The sequence below is a fragment of the Tupaia chinensis genome, unplaced genomic scaffold (assembly GCF_000334495.1).
Source record: "Tupaia chinensis unplaced genomic scaffold, TupChi_1.0 Scaffold145907_1, whole genome shotgun sequence".
Taxonomy (NCBI): Eukaryota; Metazoa; Chordata; class Mammalia; order Scandentia; family Tupaiidae; genus Tupaia; species Tupaia belangeri.
Window position 1 is genome coordinate 1627773 of NW_006205765.1, and position 10692 is coordinate 1638464.

Consider the following 10692-nt stretch of genomic DNA (forward strand, 5'->3'; position numbering starts at 1 on the left):
CATTGATAATCTATTCCATGAAATCTTGGAAGAAAACTTTCCAAATCTAGAGAGAGATTCAAATATCCAGACCCAAGAAATACAAAGGACCCCTAATAGAATCAACCCAAGAAGACCTTCTCCAAGGCTCATCATAGCCAGACTGGCCAAATCTACAAAGACAAAATACTAAAATTGGCAAGAGAGAAACATCGGGTTACTCATAAAGTTTATCTAATCAGGCTAACCTCAGACCTCTCATCAGAAACAGTGTGAGCAAGGAAAAAATGGGAAAATATATTCAAAGCGTTAAGTGAAAAACAGTTTGGGGACCAGCAGGTGGCATAATGGCTATGTCTCCGGACCCCATGTAGTCGACCATGGTTCAAGTCCTGGACCCGGTGGCTTGAACTCACGCTGGGTGCGTGTGCGTGCATGCCCAAGATCCCGAGAGGAGAATGGAGGAGAAGGGATTGAGGCATGGCCATCCCCAGGGAGGTGATTTCTCGCTTTCTGTCTGTCTCTGTCTTTCTGACGAGCGCACGCGCCCTATAGCAAAAACCTCTCCAAAAAGAAAAAGAAAGATGCCCTGGCACCATAAATAGTTCTGCCTGGCAGAGAGGATTAGAGAAGATATATGATAGAATTTATGACATAAAATAACCCGGACTATTCCAGCCCAGCACTGTAATCAGTAGATTGCAAAAGAGCAACCACACCAGAGGATTATCTTGAGAAAGACTTTGAAGGAAGGAAAAGAGACTGATCTTTGCTAGCAGATGGTGTATCACAGAACACTTGGCAGGCAGGGCTGAACTGAGAAGTTTTATGTGTGAGTTGTGTGCTGGGCGTTTGCTTTTCAACAATTCGAGTAGTTGACAGGTGAATGCTTTCTCAAATATTTAAAGCCATACTGTCTCCGTTGTTATAGAGTTACAAACAAGATTATACAAAATTATAAGAAATATTCTGAACATTATCTTTAAAATTCAGTACTTTGAAATTCTGAAAGTTGTTTATTACCTATGAAGAACTATAGATAAGAGCAAAAATTTTTTGATATGTAAAGTAAATGTGGAAAAATGTAAAAATAAATAAATAAAAAGAAAAACATTGACAAATGGAACGAAATATTTTTTTTAAAGGTAATTCAGGGACCAGCAGTTAGCGTAATGGCTATGTCGCTGGATTCCCATGTAGTCAACCGCGGTTCGCATCCCGGACCCGGTGGCTTAAAACTCACGCCGGGTGTGTGTGCGTGCGTGCCCAAGATCCCGAGAGGAGAATGGAGGAGAAGGGATTGTGGCATGGCCATCCCTCCTGGGGGGTGATTTCTCGCTTTCTGTCTTTCTGTCTCTCTCTGTCTGTCTGGCGAGCGCATGCACCCTATAGCAAAAACCTCTCAAAAGAAAAAAAAAAAGTAATTCAGAGGAAGACATGAGACAAGACTGGCTGTAAGTTGCTAATTATTAAAGCTGAGGGAGGAGCAAGGAGGACCTTTTATAGTAATCTCTCCCCTTTTGTATGCGTTTGAAATTTTCTATATGAAAAGGTTAAAAAGAAAAGTTTAAAAAAAGTTTTTTTTTTTTTTTTTAAGGGAGAGATTTTTGTTATAGGGCGCATGTACTCACCAGAGAGACAGTAAGCGAGGAATCACCCCCTCAGGGTGGATGACCACTCTGCAATCCTTTCTCCACCATTCTCCTCTCAGGAGTTTGGGCACCATACATACACGTGCCCGGCATGAGATTTAAGCCGCTCTGTCCAGGACTTGAACCGTAGTCGACTATGTGGGATTCTAGCAACATAACCGTTATACCATATGCTGGTCACAGGTTTAAAAATATTTTAAAGGGCCAGTCAGTGGCATGGTGATTAAGGTAGCTTGATCTCACATAGCCAACTATGTGGTTTGGTCCTGGACCTGGTAGTTTGAAAAACATGTCAGGCACATAAATGTGTCCATGTGTGCCCAAAATCCTGAGAGGAGAACAGAGAAGAGATTAAAATGTGGCCTTTGCCTGTGGGAGTGCTTTCTCACTTTCTCTTTCTCTGTCTCTCTCTCTAGTGAGCACACATGCCCTATCACAAACTAATTTAATAATATTTTATTATTAGTAAAACATCTGTTTTGTCACATTGTGATGAAGGTTAAATGAGATGGGGGTTGGCTGGTGGCGTAGTGGTTAAGGGTGCTGGACTCCCACATAGCCGACTGTTGTTCAAGTCCCAGACCGGGTGGCTTGCTTTCTCTTTCTCTCTCTCTCTCTCTCTCTCTCATCTCTCTCTCATTCACTGTGTCCCTCTATGGCCAAATTAAAATAAATAAATAAGTAAAATTAAATAAAATAATTCTTTAAAAAAATATTTTATTGTGTGATTTTATTGTGTTTGTGTAAGGACTAGAAAGTCCCCAACCCTCTCTCTCGCTTTCTCTGTCTCTCTCTGATCAAACTGGAAAATAAGAATAATAATAAATAAAAAGTTAAATAAAAAATAGTTCATAATAAAAAGATGAAATGATTTAATATATGTGAAGTGCCTAGGACAGTGCTTGACCACCAGTAGTTGTCCGCTAAACACAGGCCAATAGCACTTGTGGGAGGAGATTGATAAACATAAGACACTGGGCCAGCAGATGGTGTAGTGGTTACATCACTGGACTCCCACGTGGCTGACCATGGTTCGAGTCCCAGTGACTTGAAAAATCAGACTGGGCGCGTGTACGTGCATGCCCAAGATCCCAGGAGGAGAGTGGAGGAGAAGGGATTGTAGCGTGGCCATCCCCTCCGGGGGTGATTTCCCACATTCTTTCTCACTGTCACTGTGTCTCTTTCTGGCAAGTGTATGTGCCATAGGGCAGAAACTTCTTCAAAAAAAAAAAAAGAGAAAAGAATAGAAAAGAATCATGAGACAAGGGATCAGCAGGTGGCATGGTGGTTAAGTCACTGGACTCCTACATGGTCAACTACAGTTCAAGTCACAGATCCAACAGTTTGAAAAATCATGCCAGGTGTGTGTGTGTGTGCATGTCCAAGATCCTGAGAGGAGAATGGAGGAGGAGAGATTGCGATGTGGCCATCTCCTCTGGGTGGTGATTTCTTACACTCTCTCACTCTGTCTCTCTCTGTTGAGCACACACACACACCTTATGACAAAAGCCTTAAACACACACACACACACACAAAGAAAAAACTTCTACCTTGGCTCTTCCCCAATTTCACAACCCCCCACACTAGCAGTCATGTTCCTCCATAATCTCTGTGTCCACCACAAGGCACCCTCGGTGCGGGGGAGGCACTGCTCCCCACTAGGGCCCTGGCCCAACTGTGAATACCAATCACTTCTGTGGGCCTGGGGGAAGGGGCTTCTGAACTAAGTCCTAAAGAGGGAGGTCATTTCCTTGTCTTGCAGAACCACAGAGCTCCAGGCATGAGGACAGGCACCCTCGGGGTAGCCTTTTCTTTCCTCACAGAAATAACCAGAGTGTCCTTGTCTCCAGGCTACGCTTCGCTAGAGAAGGTTCTAGAAGAGGGTGTTACTGGGAGTTGGGCAAAACCAAGAGGGCAGAGGACCTGGCACTGGTTCAGGCCCTCTGGCTCAGTGGAGGGTGGGAAGTAGGGAATGCTTTGCATCTTAAGCAGGGATCTCTCTGCTTCCACAGAAAAGAGCATACTGCACAGCTTGTGAGTCTACGAGGAAGTACAAGGTGAGGCCATAAACCCCAGGCCTTTTTTGGGATAACTTGGGAAGGTCCTGGCCTGCTACTGGGGACACTTCAGCTAGCCACTGGTCCAGAAGGGAGGGATCAAAGTGCCAGTGTGTGGAGCATGCACCTATCTGGCCTGAAAGGTCTTGGCGGGGAGCGGGAGAGCCTGGACTCAGTGGTGATAGGAGTGTGGTCATCTGTGCCTCCTTCTTCTCAAAGACACTACCCCCCATCAAGAATGAGCAGTCTACCAAGCGGCCCGCCAGCTGGAACCTGCAGATCCCAAAGAAGGAGAAAACCTGGCCACGCCCAGAGCCGCCCCTGCCAGACATGCTCGGCCTTGGCCTCACTGCTCGAGCCCACGCCACTGACTACTTCCTTGCCAACTTCTTCTCAGAGTTTCCCTGTCACTTCTTGCACCGGTGAACTCTCAGGGGGGCAGGGGTCCCCTTCCTCCACCCTCTGTCTTCTCTTCCACTCTAGAACTGCCCAGGTCCAACCCTTGGTGAGGGGTTGGAGCAAGTATAGTGATGGTGGGACCAACTGGGCCACCCTCAGGCCCAGGATGCCCCTGGTACTGCTTAGACCCTTATGAGGAAAGGGGCAAAGCTGTCAGGGCTCCCTAGGGAATCACTCAGGCCTCTTCACCTGTCCTCATTCCTTTCTTTTCCAACCTAGATCCTCCCTAGGGCCTACGCTGACCCTGAGGGGCGGGCTTGGTCCCCTGGATGCAGTTCACTACATTTGGATTAAGGCCAGGGGTGCCTCAGACTCATCCTTGTCCTCACAACTGGGGAACTACCGTCATGGTGGGTGCTGTCACCCCCACCATGGTGTCTTGCCCAGGCCACTCAGAATGCCATGATCTGCTCCAGGGAGCTGCCAAAGAGGAAGGTCCCTGGAGATGAGGAGGCTGTTGAGGATGAATCCCCTAAGATCAGGAGAGCCCCCGACTCCAGGTGGGAGAAGGAGCTGCTAGTGGACTGTCTCACCACCATCATCAGGTAACGGCCCACTTCCTGGGCCTCCCCCCCCCAACACCTATTTCTTTTTTTATTTTCTGTTATTTTGAAAAATATATTTATTGGGACCAGCAGATGATGTAATGGCTATATCGCTGGACTCTCATGTAGTCGACTGTAGTTCGAGTCTCAGACCCGGTGCCTTAAACTCACTCCAGGTGCATGGGGGTGCATGCTCAAGATCCTGAGGGGAGAATGGAGGAGAAGGGATTGCAGCGTGGCCATTCCTCCTGGGGGGTGATTTCTCGCTTTCTGTCTCTCTGTCTCTCTCTGTCTTTCTGGCAAGCACACGCACCCTATAGCAAAACCCTCTCAAAAAAAAAAAAAAGAGAAAGAAAAAAAAATATATTTATTTATCTATTTATTTACAGTCATTCACTGTACATCAATACAGTATACAAAATGAGATTTTTTCATATATATATTTATCTATTTATTTACAGTCATTCACTGTACATCAATACAGTATACAAAATGAGATTTTTTCCATCCAGTATACATTGTATATTGGCTCAACGAAGGATATTGCCATATGTGTTATCAACAAATACATGTCTATTTCTTGTTTCTTACATGTTTCATTTTTTTCCTCCCCTGATTCCCTACTTCACCTGATCTTATATATTTATCTATTTATTTACAGTCATTCACTGTACATCAATACAGTATACAAAATGAGATTTTTTCCATCCAGTATACATTGTATATTGGCTCAACGAAGGATATTGCCATATGTGTTATCAACAAATACATGTCTATTTCTTGTTTCTTACATGTTTCATTTTTTTCCTCCCCTGATTCCCTACTTCACCTGATCTACCCTCTGCCAACTTCCCCCCTTCTCCCACACTGTCTCTGGTATGTACAGTTGTTTTCCATACCTTTTTTTTTTCACATTTTATTGATTCACTAAAGATCTTAATTAATTTAAACACTTTTGATAGCAAGCACAGCTGACATATACATATTTATGAATGCATGTCTGACTTTAGGCATAAATCTCAGTGAGTAAAGTGAACATACTATAGTAGCACCTCGCTGGAGCTATATAGCTTATTGCAGTCATTATTAGGTATTAATAGGTGTTTTTTGTTTGTTTGTTGAAGAGGTTTTTGCTATAGGACGTGTGTGGTCGCCAGAAAGACAGACAGAAAGCAAGAAATCACCCCCCAGGGGGGATGGCCACACCGCAATCCCTTCTCCATTCTCCTCTTCGGATCCTGGGCACACACGCACACCTGACTGGCATGAGTTTACACACACCCACCTGGCATGAGTTTATGCCACCGGGTCCAGGACTCAAACCATAGTCGACTACATGGGAGTCCAGCAACATAGCCATTATGCCAACTGCTGGTCCCAATAGGTGTTTTTTAATGCATTTTTAATTTCAAATAAAAGTTTTAGTTTTAATATATCAAAATCAAAAATGATAAGATAAATTTGCTTAAAACTTAACGCCAGGAAAAAGGTTAGACTTCAGTTCAAATAGTAGGTAAACGAACCTATCAACAGTTCAAGAGGGCCAGTAGGTGGCATAGTGGTTAATGTGTTGGAATTCCCACATGACTGGCCATGGTTTGAGTCCCAGACCTGGCAGCTTGTTTTCTCACTCTCCCTCTCTCTGTCTTTCTCTGGTAAAACTCATGTGAAAAATAATATGAACAATAATAATAATAAATGAATAATTATTTAAAAAACCAGTTCAAGAGATGACAAAAATCCTTACATATGAAAATCAAAACATTGAATAAAATCAGTAATGTTTTACTCTAAAATTTTTAAAAAATCCTATTTCACTAATTCAGACTCATGAAATTAATCTTTCTTTTATTGAATTTGTGGTGTTACTGTGGTCTGATCTTTCCATTTAAACTCTGGAAGTTAACATTCAACTCCAGACTTGACCCTACCATTAGACTGGCCATTCTCTTGGTTGTTTCTTGTACTCTTATTTCTGTGTGTCTGACTTCAGTTTTCCTGAAATAGCATTCTCTTCAGCACTTCTTGGAGAATTTATCTGGTGTTGGTAAGTTCTTTCAGGTTTTGTTTATCTGAGAATGTTTCTGTGAGTTTTTTTTTTTCCCCCATAAGAAAGATAATCTTGTTAGGTATAGTATTCTTCGTTGAAACTGCTTTTCACTTAATACTTTGAATATATTTTCCCATTCTTTCCTTGCTTGCATTGTTTCCAATGAGAGGTCCGATGTTAGCCTTATGGGATACCCTTTGAGAGTAACTTGATGTTTCTCTCTTGCCAATTTTAGTATCTTGTCTCCATCTGTGGTTTTGGTCAATCTGACTATAATGTGCCTTGGGGAAGATCTTCTTGGGTCAGTTCTATGTGGGGTCCTTTGTATTTCTTGAGTCTGGATATTTGAGTGCCTCTCTAGGTTTGAAAATTTTTCTTCCAGGATTTCATGGAATATATTATCAATGCCCTTCTTAGTTTCTTCACCTGGAATACTGATAATCTGGATGTTTGGGCGTTTAATGGTATCTAGTATTACTCATATGTTATTCTCATTTTTTGGGGTTATTTTCTCAGTGTTTTTTATACACCCATTTCTCTAGTTCATACAACCAAAACCCCTGAAGTTCAGGTACTTTCTTTCTTGAGAAACAGAACTTCCTGTATGATGTCTTCCCAGGCACCTGTCACCCCTGCACCTTCAGGATGGTACAGCTCTAACAGAAGGATCCTCAGGGGCTGGCCCTAAGTTCTGCCCTGTCCTATGGCCAGTAGATGAAGTCCAGAGCCAGTTTATTCCACTAGGGCCCCTTCCCCTCCATCTGTGTAATTCTGGCCTGCTGGCTCATCTCCACCATATCATGTTCACCTCTAAGAATCCATTGGGCCCAAAGTTACGTTCCTTGGCAGAGGGATGGATGGAAGGAGCGACTGACCAAGAGCTCCCCTACCCCATCCAACACCCACTTGTGAAAACAGTAGGCAAGGCCAGCCCTTGGGGACCCCTGAAGCCAAAACTCCCCAGGGGTCTGCCAGGCCCCTCAGCCAGGGCCTTCTCCTCCTCCCCACCCCAGGGGCCTTCTGGAAGACAAGAACTTCCATGAAGCCGTGGACCAAAGCCTGGTGGAGCAGGTGCCGTATTTCTGCCAGTTCTGGAACGAGCAGTCGGCCAGGTTCATGGCCCAGAAGAGCAGCCTGTACTTCATGCCAATCCTCTCTCCATCCTCCAGCAGCGGGGAGGGGGAGACAGGCAAGGAGCAAGAGGAGCACAGGCTGAGGCTGGGGAAGAAGAAACCGAGAGAGGAGGAGGAGAAGGGTGAAGAGGAGGAGGAGGATGAAGAGGAGGAGGAGGACGAAGAGGAGAAGGGCGAAGAGGAGGAGAAGGGCGAAGAGGAAGAGCTGGAAGAAGAGGAGGAAGAGGGAGGAGAAACGGAAGATGATGAGGAGTTTGGCAAGGAGGAGCTCGAGGAGGAGGATATAAAGGAGCAGGAAGTGAAGTCGACCTGGATAAGGAGTGAGCCCTTGGTGCAGTCCAGGTCCCAGGAGTCCCTGAAATGGCAGTGGCAGCAGCGGCTGAAAGACTTGGTGAAAGAGGATCAAGAACAGGACGAGAAGGAAGCCATTGGAAGGTGAGCAGCCAGGCCCAAGTGAGGCTGAGAGAGGGGGCCGTGTGCAGTAGGGTCCTAGGAGGCAATGGCTTGAGAGGCCGCCCCTTACCTGTGTGTAGGTCTGCCTAACTCACCATGCAGTCAGTGACATCACACTGGCAGCTTGGGCCCCAGTGGGAGTACTTGCAGAATGGCAACGCTGAGCGTAATTTTTTCATTTTCCCCTGAGAGCCTGTGCTAACATTTACCAGCAAAATAAGTAAATAAGTAAACATTTACCAGCACACCACTGACCAGAGAGTGGTTATCATCTTCAGGGGCTCTTCAGTGGGTTTCTTGAGTCAGAGAAGTTCTACCTTTTCTGGCTCCCTGCACTGTCTTCTGGACATTTTCTGTCCTTGTTGGGATTCCCTCGGTCCCACCCCATGCCTCTGCACTCTCTCCTCACTCGCTGCCCTGCTCCAAACCTGGCCCTGGGATACCGGCTACATTGCCCACAGTTGAATCCCGCCGTTCTCCCAGCAGCACATTTGACACTTTAGCCACATTTTGAGCATATATAAAATTGAAATAACGGGGAACCAGCAGTTAGCGTAATGGCTGTGTCGCTGGACTCCCACGTAGCTGACTGTCGTTCCCATCCCAGACCCGGTGGCTTAAAACTCATGCCGGGCACATGTGTGTGCGTGCCCAAGATCCCAAGAGGAGAATGGAGGAGAAGGGATTGCGGTGTGACCATCCCCCCGGGGGGATTTATCGCTTTCTGTTTCTCTGTCTCTCTGTCTGTCTGGCGAGCGCTCGTGCCCTATAGCGAAAATCTCTCTCTCAAAAAAAAAAAAAATTGAAATAAGGATGCCCCAGAGCATAGAGGTGGGGTCGGGGAGCTAAACCAGAATCTGCGAGGCGCACTCCGCACACTGAACTGCGCCAAGGTGGTGAGACCGGAAAGCGCGCACCGGCTGCATCCTCACCGACGCTCACACCTGTTTCGCGGCTTGCAGGCTTTCGGCCTTTGCCAACCTGCAGGAGGCGCTGCTGGAGAACATGATCCGGAACATCCTGGTGGAGGCGAGCCGCGGGGAGGTGGTGCTCACTTCAAGGCCGCGCGTCATCGCCCTGCCGCCGCTCACCATACCCAGGTGGGGGCGCCCTGGACAGCGGCCGCGGGGAAGGCACGGGAGGGGTGCGAGGGCGGCCGCTGAGGGCAGGCTGGGCCGGAAGGCTGACTCCCACGCCTCCCTGGGGTTTTCTGCCTTCCAGCATACTGAGCCCCAGCTAGCTGTTGCCGACGCAGCAGACCGAGGCCCAGCGCGCGACCGCGCCTATTGCCAGCTCCTGGGTGCCGATGCCCAGCCGCTCCAGCATGCCGCCCATTTCCCCACTGCCCCGCCAGTAAAGCGTTTTTCCTTTGCCAAGCTTGTCTTTATTTCCCCACGCGCGCTCTGAGAGGGATGGTCGGGGTAGACCAAGGTGCCTCGTAGACCTCCAGAGAAGGGACTTCGAGGCTGGCAGGTGCGCCTTTCCCCTCCACCCCGCAGCTGGGCGCAGGACCTGTCTGGCCAGCGGAGGGCGCTTAGGGTGGAGCCTGACTAGCCTTTGCCCCAAAGTAGCCTGGACAGGCGCCGAGCTCTAAGTCTGGTCAGCCAAGCAGGTGGCCACGGGGCGGCGCGACCGCTGCTCCCTTTTCCGCGACGCATCTCACCCAGAGCCAGACTTTGAGCGTTTCCGGGCTCCGGAACGCCGCTATGAGATTGGAAAGAAGGGGAACTGAGGTACGTCCCAGAGGGCCAGGAACTAGGCGCCGTAGCACGGTCCTAGGTCTCCGGTAGACAGCGGGCCACAGACCCTACTAAGCGACTCCCACTTAGAGAATCAATTCCCAGACTAGGATGTCCACCTTCCCCAGAAGTCCCATCTCTCCGTTCCCCCTGAGCCCAGCCGGGCAGGCTCCATCCTCTGCTCCTCGCCCCTCCCCCCACATCTCCTCCCCGCGGGTGGGTGGAAAAGTGACATCTGGTGTTGTTCCAGAGGCGCCCAGGTCCCCAGCACCCCTCCCCTTCACCCCTACTGCCAAGGCCTCGGAGAAGCTCCTGTCTTAGAGCCTGGGCTGGGGGGGGAGGGTGGTGCTCCGCCTCCATGAGTCAATATTTGCCCCGAGCAAACGGGCACCCGGACAGGTGTGAGTGAGTGAGTGTGTGTGTGTGTGTGTGTGTGTGTAGGGGCGGGGACTGGACAGGCAGTATAAGAGCGCGTCTAGCTGGGGCTCCGGCACAAGCTCCGGGGCGTGGGCTGGGGACGAAGCCAAGCAGGGCCTGGCAGGGCGGAGGGGCCAGAAAAGCCGGGTGGAGGGCGGCCAGGAAGGGAGGGGTGGCCAGGAAGGGAGGGGCGGGCCGGGCGCGCACC

At 48.3% G+C, this 10692-nt stretch overlaps 2 protein-coding genes across 3 annotated transcripts in view; both read left to right on the forward strand.

Moving 5' to 3' along the window:
• Nucleotides 1-9674, forward strand: part of CFAP65 (cilia and flagella associated protein 65) — a 51614-nt gene extending 41940 nt beyond the window's left edge. For both annotated transcript variants that reach the window (XM_006168647.1, XM_006168648.1), the window contains exons 28-33: nt 3644-3688; nt 3908-4110; nt 4564-4692; nt 7756-8310; nt 9291-9428; nt 9550-9674. In XM_006168647.1, coding sequence (XP_006168709.1) covers nt 3644-3688; nt 3908-4110; nt 4564-4692; nt 7756-8310; nt 9291-9428; nt 9550-9568 — 1089 coding nt within the window. In that variant the 3' untranslated portion in view covers nt 9569-9674. The remainder of the gene's footprint in view (nt 1-3643; nt 3689-3907; nt 4111-4563; nt 4693-7755; nt 8311-9290; nt 9429-9549) is intronic.
• Nucleotides 9675-9982: 308 nt separating this feature from the next.
• The window catches only part of CRYBA2 (crystallin beta A2), an 18870-nt gene continuing 18160 nt past the window's right edge, over nt 9983-10692 (forward strand). The window contains exon 1 of the mRNA XM_006168649.3: nt 9983-10061. The gene's annotated coding sequence lies outside the window, so the exon portion shown is untranslated. The remainder of the gene's footprint in view (nt 10062-10692) is intronic.